Here is an 18,283-nt window from a genome sequence, read left to right on the forward strand (position 1 = left end):
GAGAGGCAAAGTATCGTCGTGGATCAAAAACTGGCTAAGAGATGGAAACCAAAGAGTAAGACGAAATGGTCAATTTTCATCATGGCAGAAGGTTAACAGTGGGGCTGCGAGGTTTCATACGAGGTCCCTTGTTTCATATATTTATTAATGATCTGGAAAGGGGGTGAGTAGCAAGGTAGCAAAATTTGCAGATGACAAAGTTATTTAGGTTAGTCAAGATCGGAGAGGGCTGTGAGGAACTTCCGAGACCTGAACAAGTTAGGGGAATGGGCCACACGATGGCAGATGATATTTAATGTTGACAAATGGAAAGTAATACACACTGGAGGGAAAAAAATTAAATGACTCTACCTTGCAGGAGTCTAAGTGAGCTGTATCGACCCAAGAAAGGAACTGGGACATAGTGATACGGAGTTCAGTGGAGACCTCGCCTCAACGTGCAGATGTGGTCAAAAGAGGATGTTTGAATACAAAAAAAAGGGGCGGGGACAGAATAGTACAGAAAATATTACAAGGCCTTCATATAACTCAGCGGTGTCACCCCCTCTGGGCCCCGTGTCCCCCACCTCCCATGGGGAGCTGAGAGAAGGGCAGAGCCATGCAGGCACTCAAGGACTCCCCAGCACCATGACCTGATGAGGAAAGATGCTCCAGTGAAATGAAAGATGCCAGCTCAGTACAATGGTTTCCATCTGCCTGGCTCTACAATCCATTCATTCCTAGAGCAATTAGTGTCCTGGGTGGCCCTAAGGAATGTGTGCAGTGCAGGCAGAGGGCTGTGCACAGCTCAGCCAACGTACAATGAACAACAAACAAAGGCAGACAGGGACAGAGTTAATGGTGAGAGCAGCACCCTAGGTAACAGGAAGGATTGGCACATAAGGGGTTAAACCATCTTTTCCACTTGTTGCCTGTGATTGATTTTTGTAACCAACCGCAGACCTCAAATGCCAAGTGCAGAGTCCTGACATCACAATCAGTCTCCAGGCAGCCCCCGGCCAGGCAGGGGCTGGGCTCTGCAGTGTGACGTGAAACCAGAGCGAGGTGCGGTGTGGCTATGACCCAGCCAGCGGCACAGGCTCTTCCGACACAGGCAGGTATGGCAGAGCTGTACGCGTGGGGCTGGGGTCCGGGGAGCTCAGTGCTGAGCTAGGCAGTGGTCAGACAGTGGCTGATGCAATTGGTGCAGAGCAGAGAGGGGAAAGGGGATGTAGGAAGAAGCACGAGGGTCAGACAAGGGCTGGTCTCCTGGGCATGGGCCTAATACCCACCACCTAGGGAGCCTGGCCCCTCACTCTGCCCTGGGAAGGGCCATAAACCTCAGCCAACGGTGAGCTCAGCACCCTCCCCACCCCAGCAGGCCTCCCCGCCAGGACAGGGGAGGTCTGGCCTGTGGGCTGTGGGCTACAGCTCCCCAGCACGTCTGAAAACCTCAGCGAGGGAGGCTGGTGAGACCTCACCCAGAGAGGTGACATCTGTCCTGCCCTAGCCCAGACCTGCTGCCGTGGAAATGGCCAGTCTGGCCCAGGCCCGGCCAGGCTTGTCTGTGGAGTAGAGAAGTTCTGAATCGGTTGAAGAGGAAGCAGCTGGGGTTCATCTGGCAGCAGGAACGGCTCGGCAGCTCAGGCCTTCGTGGGCATGGTGGTGGGGAAGGAAGGAAGCCTTCTCCACGGCCACCAGAGCCAGGGCAGAAACTTGTCTCTGAGCTGCCGTCTGCCAGACGCAGGGGGAGACAACCATTGTCAGTTGCCATCTGCTGTGGCTCATGGTGTAACAAAGTGGCCTGGGAGGACTGGGAAGAAGGGTTGTCATGTGGGCAGCGCGCTGGCCTGGGAGACCCTGCATGCGTGACCGATTCCAGGGAGAACGGCTTCATCGCATAGCGTGAGCAAGACAGACAAGGGAGCTAGGGCCCAGCTGCCAGTCCCCAAAAGTGCATAGGCAGGAGGTACTGCCCTTGGTCCACGTGCGGGCACCTAGGGAGAGAGAAAACCTTTGACTGCCTGTGACGGTGCTGCCCGTGGGAGCCAGCTGAGGTCACTCAATCAGGGTGAACTGCAAACCAAACGGGGCAGACAAACCCCAAACGCTGGCGGTTATTCCAATACTTAGATTTACCAACCAGCACAAAACAGCTTCTACAGTACCTCACTGGTCACTTAGAGTCCAAACCCCGCAGTTCCCTTAAAGTGCCCAGCCTCAGGCCTCCGTCCAGACACACCTGTCAGATATGATGATGATTCCTAAGAATCTTACTTTATCATATAAAAGAAAAGGTTCTTCCAATCCCAAAGGATCAGCCACATACCCAGGTCCAATTACAACTTAGATCTTACCCAAAATACACGCTATAGCCAATTCTTATTAACTAAGCTAAAATTTATTTAAAAAAGAAAAGAGAGAGAGTGTTGGTTAAAAGATTAATCTACAGACAGACTTGAATTCAATTCTTGAGGTTCAGATACACAGCAGAGGTGAGCTTGTAGTTGCCAAAAGTCCTCTTAGAAATAGTCCATAGGTTATAGTCCAATTTCCATAGTCAGGGTGGCTCCAGTCAGTGACTGGGGATCTCAATCCTTATGGCTTAAGGTTTCCCCCTCTTGAAACCCAAAGCAGATCTGAGATGAAGAAGGATCGTGTCCCAGGCTTTTTATACATTTCCAGCAGCCTTTAGCCTGAGAAAACAATCGGCTCAACTCTCCTTCTCCCAAACATCCTGGCAATTAGCACAGAGTAATTTATCCATTAAACAGTTCAGATACAGGTTAGCATAACCTTCAAAGAGACACATAGACAATAATACTATTTCACTCAAGTATCATCATAAATGTTAATATTCCTTTTTTTGATCTTTGAATCAAAACTATAGCAATAGACAAGACTTGTTTGCTGACATCACATGACCTGAGCAAACATCTCCCCTTCTACCTCTAACAATGCAGACTTGCATTTCAAAGCTCTAGTCATTTACATATCTTCCTAACCGGTTCTCAAGGTTCACCCATGGGTCAGGTTAGTCGGTGAGGTGAGTTCATTAACTCTTTCTGGCCCTGTTACCTTTCAATGAGAGATTATACTCATAACGTCACACTGCCTCATGGCTGGCTTCTACTGGCCTGGGGTGTCCAGGATGGTGCAGGCTACTGAGCGCCTTGCCCAGACTGCCAACTCTCAGGGGCTGAGGGGGTCAAACCGGCACCATTTCCCCTAGTAGAAACCCCCTTTGAGAGGACGGGGTTGGATCTAGCTGGCCCCTCAGAGAAGAGCTCGACGGGCCATCATTCTACATTGGTAATAGTGGCTTATGCAACACATTATCCGGAAGCTGTTCCCTTGCGATCTATCAACGCAAGCACAATAGCAAGTGAGTTAACGAAACTCTTTGCCAGGGTAGGCCTGCCATGGGAAATCTTGACCGACTAGGAACCCAACCTTACATTCAACCTGATGCAGGATATGTGTAGTCTCCTGAAGACAGCTGAGTTAAAACCATCGTCCTACCAGCCCCAGACTGATGGCACAGTGGGACGTTTTAATAAGACCCTCAAGGGGATGCTGAAAAAGTTTGTCGTCACAGAGCCCAAGCACTGGGATCACTGTTGCCTCTGTTACTATTTGTTATCCAGGCGGTTCCCCAAACATCCCTGGGTTCCTCCCTTTCAGCTTGTTCTATGGCAGGCAGCTCTGGGACATCCTCGGTTTATTACGGGAGTGCTGGGGAAGTCAGGGACCACGAGCAGAAACACCCAGTCCAATGCGTCTGTCAGCTGCAGAAGCAGCTGGAAAGGTTGGGGGCATTGCCCATGAGAGCCTACAGAAGGCTCAGCATCATCACGCAGTGACAAACAACCATGAAGGCCGGTGAGGAGAGTTCAAGCTGGGGGACCAAGTTCTGCTGTTGCCAAGCACAGAGTCCGAGCTACTGGCCCAATGGCAGGGACCTTTAGAGGTATTGCAACTTGTACCTCATAGTCAGCGGGGCCTACGGCACCCAGGCAAAAGAAAAGACACCCACATCTGCGATGCCAACCTACTGAAGGCTGGCGTGACAGGCAAGCCTTCTTCATCACCCCTGGACTGAGGCCAGAGATTCCAACAACAGAGGCTAATAATGCTGTCAAATTAGGGGAGATGCTCGGGGCTGAACAAAAGGCCCAGATGGATCCGCTGGTACAAGCACTCCCTCGGGTATTCTCTGCCCTCCTGGGGCGTACCCACTTGACATATCATTTCCCAGAGACCTACCCTGGACAGAGGGTGAGGGAGATCCCTTGGCCCCTACCCCAGACGATGTGCGACACCATCAAGACTCAATCCAAGTAATGCTAGACTTGGGTGTGGTGGAGGAATCCCACAGTGAATGGCCATTCCCATCCTGCAGCCACCTCCCCAGTGGTCTCTATTTTGAGGATAATTATTGTTTAGTAGTACTGTGGTAGCACCTAGGAGCCCCAGTCATGGATCAGGGCCCCTTTGTGCTAGGAGCTGGACAAACACACAACAAAAAGATGGTCCCTACCTGGAAGAGCTTAAACATAGGGGTATTGGGGTTGAGTTCACCCTCTTCCTGCAGACACTGGCTAAGGCTTTAACTGCACCACGGGAGTCAGAGGAGATGGACATTTAGAGCAAAGGCACCACACTCCTAGCAACCTTCCCAACAGCCCATATACACAGTGACCCAAAGGGAGGAGAGAATGGAGCCCTGCTGAGCCCCACATGCGAGAGCCCTCAGGGGAGGAGAGCAACCAACAGTACCCTCTGGGATCAGACAGCAAAGCCACTCCGAAGCAGCCTCATCCACCGTCCCACCGTCTGCAGGAGAGACAACATCACCCGGTAGTCAGCAGTATGGAAGGCAGATGATACATCTAATAGTATCAGCACTGAGACCTGACACTTGGATATTTCCTAGTGTCCACATTGCCTTGAACCTGCAGAGACTGGAGCTCTGTAAATAGCCCAGAAAGACGAGGGAGCAGTTGTGATGGAGGTGGGGTTGAATATTTATGAATATTGTCCACGAGCTGGTTATGGGGATAGCTACTGCATAGCAGCATTTGCAGTACGCACACACTGGTTTCGTAAAATGATTTACTAGGAGGGCTGTTAGGGGAAAAGCAGGAAGGCAAAACAATGGCTCCAGAGAAGTGAACTAGTTGTGGTAGACAGGTCAGGGGCAGGGCGACTTTATGAAGGGCAGGGCCTGATTTGAATACCCGGCGGTGGTCCGGGGCTTCAGCAGCGGGGGTCTGCTCCGGATCTTCCATGGCACTGAAGAACCTCCCCGCCGCCAAAATGCCACTGAAGCTCTGGAGCGGACCCCCCACAGCCGCTGAGGGGGGAGAAGACTCCTAAGGCGCAGGGCCCGATTCTGGGGAATCAGGGGAATTGGCTTAAAGCTGGCCCTGGTCAGGGGTCATTAAGAAAAGGCCTGAGCTATTAGCTGTGAATATGCTACTTGTTTGTGCTAAAATGGTGTTGGGTCACCACTAGATAGAAACGATACAATTGTCAATAATAATGTCGAAAAGGCAAAAGTGTTCATTAAATACAAGTCTGTCTCATCTTACGCGGGGGTTCCGTTCCGCGGTTAGCGCGTAAAGCAAAAACTGTGTATAGTCAAATTACATTGAGTTGAATGACGGGTGGAATTGCCCGCACTACGGAAACAGTATTAAAATTGTTATTTTTCTCTTTTTTTTGTTTTTGTTTTTGCCAACCGTGTAAAGCTGAAATTGCGCCTGTTAAATGCACGTAAGATGTGACAGACCTGTATTTCTGTTCTGTAGTTGGGAAAAAGCCAGATGTAGTCATATCAGATGATGATGAAACACTTTCCATTCCAACAGTAACCCAGGAGGATGTTAAACAGCAGTTGCTAGAAGATAGACATTTTTAAATCAGCAGGTCTGGACAACTTGCATCCCAGAATTTTACAAGAGCTGGCGTAGGAGCTCTCCGAACCGTTAAAGCTAATTTCCAATAAATCTTAGAACAGCGGGGAAGTTCCAGAAGATTGGAAGAAAGCTAATGTGCCAATATTTTAAACAGGGTAAATAGGACAGCCTGGGTAATGACAGGCCTGTCAGCTTGACATCGATCCTGGGAAAAATAATGGAACGGCTCATACAGGATTCAATAAAGAATTAAAGGAAGGTGATATAATTAATGCCAATTGACATGCGTTTATGGAAAATAGATCCTGTCAAAGGAACTTGATTTTTTTGTGAGAATACAAGTTTGCTTGACAGAAGCAGTGGTGAGCTGGAGCTGGTTCCCACCAGTTCTCAAGAACCGGTTGCTAAAATTAGACCTCCGTGGAGAACGGGTTGTTAAAGGGCCAGGGGATGGACAAGGAACTCCGGTCTGCAGGCCGGACCATCCTGTTGTTCCCAGGATTCCCAGCTGGGGAGGCTGAAGTTCCCCCGGCCCCTCCCCCGTTTCCCCGCAGCTGCAGCGGGGCCAGCCGCAGGCACCAGCTGGGCAGCTCAGCTGAGCTCCGGAGTCGTCCTGCTGCTTTGAGCTGCAGGCAAGGTAAGGGGGTGCTGCAAGCTCCAGGGCCGCTGGGGGGGAGGCAATTTTCCCCAGGCCCTGCAGGGGCCCCCGGCCCCACGAGTATGTCTCCTCCCCCCACCCCTTAAATCAGAACTTTTTATAGGGAACCAGTTGTTAAGATTTTGGCAGCTCATCACTGGATAGAAGTAACACAGTTGATGTAATATACTTAGACTTCTGAAAGGCGTTTGATTTGGTACCAGATGACATTTTGATTAAGAAATCAGAATGACGCAACATCAACATGGCACACGTCGAACCGGATTAACAGATCGGTTTCAAAATGTAATTGTAAAAGGGGAATCTTCATGAAGAGGGCATGTTTCTAGTGGATCGGTACGTGGCCCTGTGCTATTTAACGTATTTTTCAATGGCTGGGAAGAAAAGGCAAACTCCTCACTGCTAAAGTTTGCAGACAACAGGAAGACTGGGGGAGCAGAAAACAACGAAGAGGACAGGTTCCTGGCAGAGACCTAGTAAGATGGGTGCAAGCAACTAATCTGAGTTTTAACATGGCCAAATATAAAGTCATACCCCTAGGAAGTGAGTGAAGGCCACACTCGCCGGATGGGGGCCTCTATCTGGGGAGCAGTGACTCTGAATAGGATTTGAGGGCCCTGGTGGATAATCAGCTGAACATGAGCTCCCAGCACAATGTGGTGGGCCAATGGGCTGGGATCCTTGGATGTATATCCAGGGGAATCTAAGCAGTAGGGATGTTATATTACCTCTGTATCTAGCACTGGTGCGACTGCTGCTGGAATACTGCAGCCAGTGCTGGGGTCTACAATTCAAGACGGATGTTGGTAAATAGGAGTGGGTTCAAAGAAGAGTTATGGAAAGGATAAGGGATTGGCAAGCATGCCTGATGGTGAGACTCGGGGAGTTCAATCTGTTTAAATGAACAAAGAGAAGGCTAAGGGGTGAGTGATCACAGTCTATAAGTACCTACAGTGTGGAGTGAGATAACAGAGGGTTCTTCACTCTAGCAGACAAAGGTGTAACAAGATCCTGTTGGGTGAAAAATGACATCCACTTTGACTAGGCTTAAATAGTTTCTTTTAGCTTTTATTTGTATGTTTTAAGTCAACACTTCTCTATGAATAGGGCCCTGCCAAATTCATGGTCCATTTTGGTAAATTTCACGGTCATGAGATTTTAAAAGTCTCGTTTCATGGTTTCAGATATTTAAATCTGAAATTTCATGGTGTGTAACTGGGGGGGTCCTGACCCAAAGAGGGGTCGTGGGGGATGGCACAAGGCTATTGTAAGGGGCTTGTGGTGTGGCCACCCTCACTTCTGTGCTGCCTTCAGAGCTGGGCAGCTGGAGAGCGGCAGCTGCTGGCCGAGAGTCCAGCTGTGACGGCAGGGTGGCATGGTATGGTATTGCCACCCTCACTTCTGTGCTGCTGGTGGCAGCGGTGCTGCCTTCAGAGCTGGGCAGCTGGAGGGCAGGAGCTGCTGGCCGAGAGTCCAGCTGTGAAGGCAGGGTGGCATGGTATGGTATTGCCACCCTCACTTCTGTGCTGCTGGTGGCAGCGGTGCTGCCTTCAGAGCTGGGCAGCTGGAGGGCAGCAGCTGCTGGCTGAGAGTCCAGCTGTGAAGGCAGCACTGCCGCCAGCAGCAGCGCAGAAGCAAGGGTGGCATGGTATGGCATTGCCACCCTTACTTCTGCACCACCACCAGAGGTGGGTCTGCCCCGGCCCCAGGAGCAGCCCATGCCAGGGAAGAGGAAATCCCGTCCCTCTATAGCCTGGCTGGGGATAGCAGCTGGAGCCTGGCGCAGGGTAGGATTCCCCAGCCAGGGCACCCGTAGCCCTGCTCCTCCCCAGCACTTGGAGTTAAAAGGGCCTTGGGCTGTCTGTGTGGGGGTGGGAGAGAGACCAGAGAGCCTCCTGACCATGGCACCCTGATTGGTCGCCTGAGTCGCCCACCCGTAAGGCTGGCCCTGCCCTCCCCAAAGTGACACCCCCGCATACCATGCCACCCTCACTTCTGCACTGCGGCTGGCAGCAGCACTGCATTCCGAGTTGGATGCTTGGCCAGGAGCCACTGCTTTCTGAAGGCAGCACAGAAGTAAGGTGGCAATACCATGACACCCCGACAATAACCAGATTTCACAGGGGAGATGAGATTTCACGGTCCGTGATGTGTTTTTCAGAGCCGTGAATCTGGTAGGGCCCTACCTATGAATAACATATACATGCAAAAATAGATAAGGAAAGAAAAGTAAGTGATCACACACCCTGTTCTCAAGGAACGTAAATTCTTTAAATCTCTGATCCCTGCTATGTTTATTCCTGTGTCTTCACCACTCTCTTGTTGTTAATCACCCGTCTTTCATCTTCTCTTCCATAACTTTGCACAGGCTCCTTTTACCAAGTTACCGTAGCTATGTACCGATCTATTCTAACCCGCTCAGTAAGACATTCTCAGGCATATGTCACAATAACTAACCTAAACAAATACATTTTTGCTTATCCTGCTAAAAAGTACTTTTAGCTGTCTGCTTCTGTCATCCCTACTGGTTCCATCCCAGTTTTTGTTTTAAAATCGTATAGTAGTTGTAATTCTTCTGACTGATCTGGTTTTGTGGCCTTGAGTATTTACTTGTTAGCTTGTGGGGGCGGAGGAGGGGTGGAGGAAGAGGGAGCCCCCTGGAGTTAACAATTGCATCTCGACACTGCTTCACCCTGCTATTTGCACAGGCCAGGCATTTTACAGCTAAAGACACAATAACCAGTTTCATGGTTTATATAACCCTGAAGCTCTTTCAGCTAAGTTCTGAAATGCTGCATTAGCACAGACAAATACCAAAAGCAAAGATCCCTTTATATTTTCTTACAATGCTCTATATAATATTCATTTCTCTAACATTATTTAGTACATATATTTGACTAGCACAATACGTTACCGAGCTCTCTAGCAATCCAACGGCTGGAAGCTAAAACCAGACAAATTCACACTGACAGAACTGCCGGCACCGCAGCCCAGCCAGGCCTGTGGGGGTTCGCATGGCTGACGCACAGGGTGCTGTAGCCCAGCTCACAGTGGACGAGTGGGAGAATCATGGACCTTCCACCCCAGCAAAGGGAAGGGCACAAGGCCTAACAATTGTGGGGGTGCACTCAGGGACACCAGAAAAGCGGGAAAAGGCACAGGTAGCCCTGGAACCAGGAACGTGCTGCTGGGCAAGGAGAAGAGGTCATTGTAATGTCCTGTTAGGCCAGCAACAGCACAGGCCATCAGCTGTCCAGGATTTGCTATTAGAGACGTACAGTGTGAAACACCTGCTGCAGAACTAGAGCTAGTGTCACTACTTTAAACCAGCGGCTCTCCAAATTCCAGACGACTGTCCCCCTTTCAGGGGGCTGATTTGTCTTGTGCACCCCCACGTTTCACCTCACTTAAAAACAACTTGCTTATAAAAATACAGAAGTGTCACAGCCACTATCACTGAAAAGTGCTGGCTTTCTCCTTTTTACCATCTAGTTATAAAATACATCGATTGCAATGTAACTGTTGTACTTACATTTCAGTGTATGGTACATAGAGCAGCATAAACAGGTCATTGTATGAAATGCTAGTTTGTGCTGACGCCGCTGGTGCTTTTTACATCGTCTGTTGTAAAACTAGGGCAAATACCTAGATGAGTTGCTGTGCTCCCTAGACCTCTGTGCACCCCCGGGGAACGCGGACCCTGGTTGAGAACCACTGTTTAAACAAGGCTGTTGAAATAAAAATAATGTTGAAAATGAGGAGAGGGCTCAGCCAAGTGCTAGAAGGATGATCTGTGGTCTGGAAACCACACCTTACAGTGAGACTAAAAGCGCTCAGTCTATTCAGCTCACTGAACATGAGGTTGAGAGGTGACCTGATCACGGTATAGAAATACCTCATACATGATACTTCAGGGCTCGTTCCTGTAGCAGGCAGAGGCATAACAAAATCCAGTGGCTTGGAGTTCGGTTAGCTACATTCAGATTTCAGAGGAAAATGTTGGCCAGCGAAGGTAGTCAGTCACTGGAGCAGCTTGCCAAGGGGTGTGGGAAATATTCCCTCACGGGGGGGTTGAACCCAGGACTGGATGTGCTGACATTCCTCAGGACGTTACTGGGCTCAATGCAGGAACTGACCCCGGCTTTTAGCAGCATGCGGAATGCTAGCCCACCCAGGACTGCGCCCTAGGGGGGTGACAGGGCACACTAAGAATCATACTGGGTGTGGGGCAGGAGATGCCAAGGCCTGAGGAACACTAGGGGGCAGAGAAATAAGGCCAGCTGGAAACACTGCCATGGAGGTGAGCGACAGTAGGAAAGGGGAGAGGGCGTCTGGCTGACACTGGAGCTGGGCCTGTCTAGCTGAGTGGCTGCCTGAGCACGAGGCAGGAGGGATGGATTCCTGAACCGTTCATTGGCCACACCCAAGTGTGCACCAAGCGTGTGCCCTACCTGATCTCATCATACCGGTGACCACCGGGCACCTGACCCCTCCTTGTCAATCGGCTCCACTCCTCCAGAGCACCATTCCTGCCCGCTGGCTCTCCCTGCTCCCTGCTCCTCACCTGAGCAGCTGCAATCTTCTCTCAGACACACCCGCCTTGCTAAATCTGCTCTCTGGAGTCTCCCCTATCCAGACCTGATCTCCTCTCCTCTCCTCTCTTCGGCCCAGCTCTCCTCCCTTCTCCTCTACAGTCAGTCCTCCCCCCAGTCCGACCCAGCCCTGGTCTCTTCGCTGCTTGGATCAGCTCTGATGTCTCACAGGGACATTCTCCCTCTGGGTCCTGGAAGAACATTTTTCTTCACATTTCACCCCTGCCTTGTAGCTCATCCCCTTGCTGACCTGTTCCCTCCCCTTATGCTCCTGGCTAAGGGAACCTCCTGGGATCCAGCTGGGCCATTCGGGGCCTGGCCCTGCCTGGAAGCTCCCTGCAGTTAGTTTGCCATCCTGTTTTTCAGTTGTATCCCTCAACTTGGGAGAAGGCTTCTGCGTCTCTTCCACCTCTACCAAGTTCATCAATGGCAAATGCATCACAACAAAAAGGTAAGGCGGGGCCATCAGCTTCCATTCACGGTCACCTCTTCAGCACGGAGTCTACAGTTCCTGCTATTATTGTTGTTGATTGTTTATCCTGTGACCACACACGTTATAGCACCATTGCGCTAGACTCTGCATGCACGTGACAGGAAAAGAGCCCTCCAAGGTAAGCCCAGGAGGAGGGACAGCAGAGAAGATGAACAAACAGGAAGGAGGAGAGAGAACAGTTTGATATAATGAACAGCAGTCGAGCACACCAACTTCCTAAGCCCTTTGCAAGCCCCCAGCGGAGGGGAGTTTAGGGGGGATTTGGAGAAGAAGTGCAACGCAATGGCCTGATGGAGCTTCATGGGAAGCGGTCACGCAGAAAAGGGCAGAATGAGAGAAGACCTGGAGGTGCTTGAGAGACACCTGGACTAGTAGGGAGAGCGAGGTGGGGGTTGATATGTCAATAATGTGCAAGAGTTGACAGATAGGGCAGGGCGAAGCTTTGAAAGGCCTCAGGCAAGGCCAAGCAGCCTGAAATTGATGTGGTAGAAAAATGAATTCATCTGCCGGCTTCTGGAAAAGGAGGAGGCGGCGGCAGTGGTCAGTGTGACGGGCCAGGCAATTGCTAGTAGTTTGTGTTTGGGGCGGTGCCGGATGGGGGGGGCAATGGATGCAGCGAGCTGGGAGGACACAGCATCAGAACAGGACGAGGTTCGTGGTAGCAGCATTTTGAACAAACTTGCAGGGGCAAGATCGGGTCTCAAGTGGCAAGAATTCTCTGCACAGTGAGGCACTAGGACTGTTTATTGAACTGAGCCATGTGCACTGACTTGCTTTGTAAAGATAACATCTGCCAATTGTGGGTGTGTGGGGGGGAAATGTGTGTCCTAATGGGTGCTGCCCCTCCTTTGCCTGGGTAACTCTACTGTCTGTTTCCCAGGACCGTGGCGAATAGGCAGGAGCAGGCAGATGTTGAAGGAGACGGAGAGCTGAAATCTGTTCGTGTTAACGGTAAGGAGCAAAGGCCAAGGTTTTCAAAAGTGACGCATGCTTTTGGGAACCTCGGTTGTTGGGTGCCAAACTTGAGACAGTTGAAAGGCAGCTGACTGTCAAAAAGAGTGCTGAGCCCCCCTTCCCTGGAAATCAGGGACCCTTGAAGGGGTCTCAAGTTGGGCACCCAAGAACTGAGGTTTCTAAAAACCACTAGCCATGTTTGAAACTCTCAGCCAAGGCTTGTAGGGCTGTTTAGTATGAGAGATGACAAAAAGACCCTGGGGGGTCATCACTCACACACACACACACACACACACACACACACACACACACGACCTGGTTTCACAATCCTGATACTTCTAAAGTAAAAAGCAAACAAACAAAATCAACCCCCACAACGCTGAAAAAAACCCAACAACCCAAAAGGCCAACCATTCAGATCTTCTCTATGAACATCGTATAGAAGTAAAAGAGGATTCAGGCAAGAGGAAAGGTTACCCACAGTGCTCCATGTCATAGGGGAAATATTTAAAAAAAAAACAAAAAATAAAAAACATTCCAGCAGGAAATTCAAAGTTAGCTACACTTAAGAAAACCCAAATATTGGAAAGGGTGGAAGTGCAGTTAAAATATGGAATTAACCTTGACTCTGCCCCCATCCTCCCACCTTCTGTCTCCTCCACTCCCCTTAGAGTAAAGCAGATGTGTCAACCAGGACACACTATTTCTTTATCACGGGTAGGGACCATAGTAAACCCTGGATACTCTGAGATGTAAGCCAAGAATACCTGGTGTATTACAAAGTGTAAAGCAGGAGATGGTGGTGTTGCTGCCTTGCTAAAGAAGGGCAATTAGTGGCTGGTCTCTGGTCAAGTGGATGGCACATACAGAGCGGTGGGTGGGTAGGAACATGCCTGTATGTGGCATATGGGACTGTGTAGTATGGGAGGTGGCTGATTCTGTTGATGAAGATGTACAGTGTGCAGGCCTATGGCTGTCATGGAGAGGGCTGGGCTTGTAAGGGCAGAGTTAAGGTGGTTTGGGAGCCTTCACCCTGCTTGTCCAGACTTTCTGTAGCATGGCACGATTTAACATAGGTTTCCAATAAAAAATATTTACGTTAGCACTTAAGAATGAGAAGAGCTGAGGCTGAGCTTTCACCTTACCTCTGCCCTCCCTGAATTCCCAGGGCTGAGCTCTCAGTCCTAGCTGTGCAGCAATGCTAGTTTGTTGCATGCTACTTTGTTTCCTTGTGTACAAATAAACACAAAGAAGGGGAGCCAAGCTGGCTGACGGGGTGTGTAAGCAGCACAATCTGAGTCTATCTGCCTGAATGCTTCCTGGATGGGTGTCTGCTTTCCCAAGGAGGGCAGGGCTCAGCCCTCCGAACACAGTAGATAAAAATCATGATTAAAATATATTCTTTTTTCAAATTTAAGTCATGATTTTTAAAAAACAGTGTCACTCAGCTGTTCCGTTCACACGTTGCTAGGACATCACTTTCTTCCTGCTTCATAGTCTGAGATTGCAAAGTGGATGTTTTGCACTGGTTTCTTTAATTGGTTTCCTAATTGTTCCTAGGGTTTCAGATTTTTCCACAGAGATTTTTTTCCTACTAAGAAGTTCACACCTGAAATCCTCATCTATGCAAGAAATGACAGGGCCAGGGTCTCAACATCTAGCACAACTCAAACACTCGAAGTGCGTGGATGAGACAGTGGTGTAGGTCTGGGTTTCTTAGGAACAGGGAAACCTTTGGGGGAGAAGTGGCCTATACACGAGGGATGAGCTCCCCCATAACCAAAATGGAAGCAGACTGCTGGCGCGTAAAATTAAAAAGGTTGTAGAGGATTTTTAAATGAAGGGCTGGGGGAAAGGCGACAGGTGCAGAAAACCACAGACACATCCCTTAGGGATGAATGTATTAAAGGCAGGACTCTATAGCCTAGTATACAGGAGAGGAAAGAAGTTGGTAACGTACAGGTAGGGGAACAGTCACATGTAGAAGAGTCCCATTTCAATACAACACATGAAGGCAAGCAACTCGATATTGACAAGGCGTCTAAGTGCTTATATACAAACGCTAGAAGTCTGCATACTAAGATGGGTGAGCTAGAGAGCCTAGCACTACATGATACTGAGATGACAGGCATTGCGGAAACCTGCTGGAATGAGGATCATCGATGGGACATGGTAATACCAGAGTATAAGCGCACTCCCTTCCCCCAGGGAGCGACTGCACCCCCCTCTGCTCTCAGCTCCCTGGCTTTATAGACGCCCTGCCTGTTTCCACACAGGGGAGCTTCCTGCAATTAGGGCTTAATTCTCCCAGCCTTCAGCCTAAGACAGTGGTCCCCAACCTTTTTTGTCTGGCAGGCGCCAGATGACGAGCCACCGCAGACTGTGGCTGGCAGACGAGCATCCACCGAAATGCTACTGAGAAGCGGCAACATCAATAGGCATCGACACCGAAACGCCGCAGACAGGCAGCATCATCCAGAGGCGTCGCCGCCAAAATGCTGCCGAATTGGCGACATTCCGGTGGCAACGCCTCTGGATGACGCTGCTTGCTGTGGCATTTCGGCGGATGCCCGTCCGCCGGCCAGTATGCGGGCGCACATAGGTGCCCCGGCGGGCGCAATGGCGTTGGGGACCACTGGCCTAATAGGCGAATTGGTCCGTCCGTCCTCCGCTAACTCCTTCAGGGCAAGTGTGGGGTGAACACCCTGTCACGCTACCAGGAGGGACAGTGCGAGGTTTTTAAATCACGTGATTGAAGTCACTGACTGAAGTCACTCCAGCCTGTATCCTAGGCTGTAGTGTCCTCAGCCCTAGAACCCAGCTGCCAGTGCCAAAGGGCCCGTGCATTCAGCCACCGCTCACCGAGTCTCTGCACACGCTGACATAAGGTCACTGCTGCTGAGCGAAGGCCCAGCTGTGCAGCGAGCCTGGGTGCTGGGTGGTTCCCAGCGGAGGATGCAGTGGTGCCAGTGCTCGCAATTCCCGCCCCGCCTCCCCCCGGCCCGCCAAGTGGCAGGATTTGGGCTTGAGCCCAGTCTTGCGATGGCACAAGATGCGCCAGCCCTCTGGCAAATAGCTCTCTGGTTAGCTGCCTGCCCCACCTGCCAGCCTCCTGAGAGCTGCTCTCCCGCCGCCCTCTCCCTTCAGTAACCCAAGGGCTTGCTCGCGGTGAGAAGGGGGGAGCAGCTGCACTCCCTCCTCCCCTCCTGTGAGCAACAGGGACGGGATGCGCCTCTGCTCCCTCCTCCCCTCCACACCTGGCCTGGGAAGGGGTGACGAGACCCCGGGACTGCCCCCCACCTTGGGAGACCCTGTGGCAGCCTCCAGGCCTGGGGGTGGGGAGGTGAAGCACCAGAGGAGCAGCAGAGGTGAGGCTGGAGGGCTGAAGTGACAGGGAGCTGCGGGGGTGGGGTGGTGAACAGATGGGGAGGGTGGGGGCTGGGGGACAGGCAGAACTGATGCGGGGACTGGGGGGAGAATCGTTTGGCTGTTGGGGGCAGAATTAATTGCAGGGCAGGGGACAGGCAGCTGCGGGGGTGAGATGTGGCGGGTGCCATCCATTTGGGAGAGTGGTTAACAGTAACCATCAGCCTGCACACTGGGGCTGGGCAGGGGGAGTTCAATGGACAGACCAAAACCAGGATCGTCTTTTAAAACCCAACTCAGCTTTGGGGGCCCAATCTCAGGATTCTGGGGGCCTGACTCATGATCTGAATCTCTGGTGGTTGGCAGCCCTGGGGATGGGGCCTTTCGAGCTGGGCTCTGGTTACTGTGCTAGACACTTCTCTCATGGGGGCTGAGCCCAGGTGCCCGAGTTGTCTCTTCTATGAATGCTGATGAGGGTCAATTCTTGCAGGGGTGGCTGTTGACAAGACATACAAACGAGCAGCAGGGACTGACTCTCACGCTGGGCCTATGGACCCTCGCCCTGGGCCCCACACATCTTGTCAGAGGCAAAAGAAGCCACACCCCAGAACCAGATGCAAGTCAGCCTCTGGTGACAAGCTGCTGGCTGGAAAGAACAGGCCCCGAGCCAGGCCAAGCTTACCACAGGAGGGAAGCAGCATACCACTGGCCAAGGGAACCACAGCACCCGCCCGGGAGAGCAAGTCACAGGCTGAAAGGAGCACACCAGGGACTGGGGACAGTGCTCCGCAGGCCAGGGAGAGCGGGTATGAGCCATATCCGGGAGCTGAGACGCATGCCGGAAGGAGTGAATTGCATGCTGGGAGGAAAGAGTTGCATGCCAAACTCAAATTAGCTCCCAGGTACAAGGGGTCACCAGCTGGGAGGAACCCGTCGCGTGACAGATGCCACAGAGCAGAGGCCGGGTGGCTAGAGTCGGCTGCTGGGTGTGAGGAGCTGGATCCTGGGTGGAATGAACTACCTGATGATTGGAAGAGTCTCCCACAAAGTGGAAGCTGGTTGCTGCTGGGTGGAATGAATTGGCAGCCAGATACAAGTCAGGTCCCGGCTGGGACGGAGAAGAGGCTCCAGGATCAATTCTTTGGGACAGCGTGTCTAACGCGCATGACGCTCCTGGTGGGAGAGAGTCCGCTGCCAAGTGTAACAAGGACATTCCCAAGAGGAACCAATCGGCTGCTAGATGGAAAGAGACAAGTCCTGGGGGAAACCAGACATTTGCCTAGGTGGCCAAGCCAACCCCTGGGCAGGCCAGGCCAGCTCCAGTGTCATACAACTCCACCCGTGGGCAAAAGCAGCTGGCTGCAGGGTGGAGCGAGATGGATATGGGATGGGATGAATAAGTTGCCCAGTGGAACAAGCCAGCTCTTGGATGCAATCAGTCAGCTCCAGAGTGGGGTGAATCAGCTGCCCTGCAAAATGAGTCCGCTCCCAGATATAATCAGTCAGTCCCAGGGTGGAACGAGCCAGCTCCCAGACAGAAGCAGTCCTGATGTTTCGTCCTCTGATTCCAGCTGTTCCCATACCCAGCTTCACCCCAGGGAAGGGAGAATGCCGTGAATGCTGGGACCCACTGGGAAAGAGGTTTCCTAGGGGCATTGGCCTGTGGGCAAGCAGCTGTTCAATAAAGGACAGGACCAGGGCTCTCCGTCTGTCTTTGTCCTGAGAAGTCAGATGCTGAGGAGCTGCTTAGGTGGGGACAGGAGCAGAGCTCCCAGGGCCTTTCTGGCCTCCAGAGGCCCAGTGATGGCCTGGGCATTAGCGTGCTTAGGCATTGGCACATGGTTCAGCTGCATATTTATACCATGCACCTGTTGTGGACACTATAGACAGGAGGTCGTGGTCCTGCTCGCTGCTCACACACGAAGGTGACGGGGGCGTAGAAGAGCCCAGAGAGCCCCTGGCTCCCCCCGGCGCTGTCAGGAGGTTGCAGCCCCCTGACTGCTGTGGCTCAGGGCTCGGCTTTGGCTCTCTTTGAGGGGTGCCCAGGGAAGGGGAAGGGAGGCGTGTGCACAAGGCAGCCGGGGAAGGAGAGAGGGAGACATTACTTTGGGCCACAATTACAGTAGAACTCAGCATTACGAACACCTCGGGGGTGGAGGCTGTTCCTAACTCTGAACAAAAAGTCAGGGCTGTTCTTTCCAAAGTTCACAACTGAACGCTGACTTAATACAGCTTGGAAACTTTACTGTGCAGAAGAAAAATGCTGCTTTGAACCATCTTATTTTAAATGAAACAAGCACAGAAACAGTTTCCTTACCTT

The 18,283-nt window shown here is 51.5% G+C and overlaps 2 protein-coding genes across 2 annotated transcripts in view; both read left to right on the forward strand.

The window, feature by feature from the left end:
* Window positions 1-18,283, forward strand: part of LOC120374717 (dnaJ homolog subfamily B member 2-like) — a 99,461-nt gene that overhangs the window by 43,196 nt on the left and 37,982 nt on the right. The window lies entirely within an intron of this gene.
* LOC120374725 lies at window positions 987-17,664 on the forward strand. Its single transcript, XM_039494836.1, has 4 exons — window positions 987-1,097; window positions 11,517-11,601; window positions 12,524-12,594; window positions 16,454-17,664. The coding sequence occupies exons 1-4, from the start codon at window positions 1,058-1,060 to the stop codon at window positions 17,578-17,580; spliced, it is 1,323 nt and encodes a 440-aa protein (XP_039350770.1). The 5' UTR covers window positions 987-1,057; the 3' UTR covers window positions 17,581-17,664.

Source organism: Mauremys reevesii, linkage group 11 (assembly GCF_016161935.1).
Source record: "Mauremys reevesii isolate NIE-2019 linkage group 11, ASM1616193v1, whole genome shotgun sequence".
In the NCBI taxonomy this organism is placed as follows: domain Eukaryota; kingdom Metazoa; phylum Chordata; order Testudines; family Geoemydidae; genus Mauremys; species Mauremys reevesii.

Bases quoted from the DNA above. Each gene is read 5' to 3' on its own strand.
- LOC120374725 (XM_039494836.1), top strand. From the start codon at position 1,058: ATGACCCAGCCAGCGGCACAGGCTCTTCCGACACAGGCAG. The intron at 11,602-12,523 runs GTAAGGCGGGGC...TCTGTTTCCCAG, and splicing joins AAATGCATCACAACAAAAAG to GACCGTGGCGAATAGGCAGG. The intron at 12,595-16,453 runs GTAAGGAGCAAA...CAATTCTTGCAG, and splicing joins GAAATCTGTTCGTGTTAACG to GGGTGGCTGTTGACAAGACA.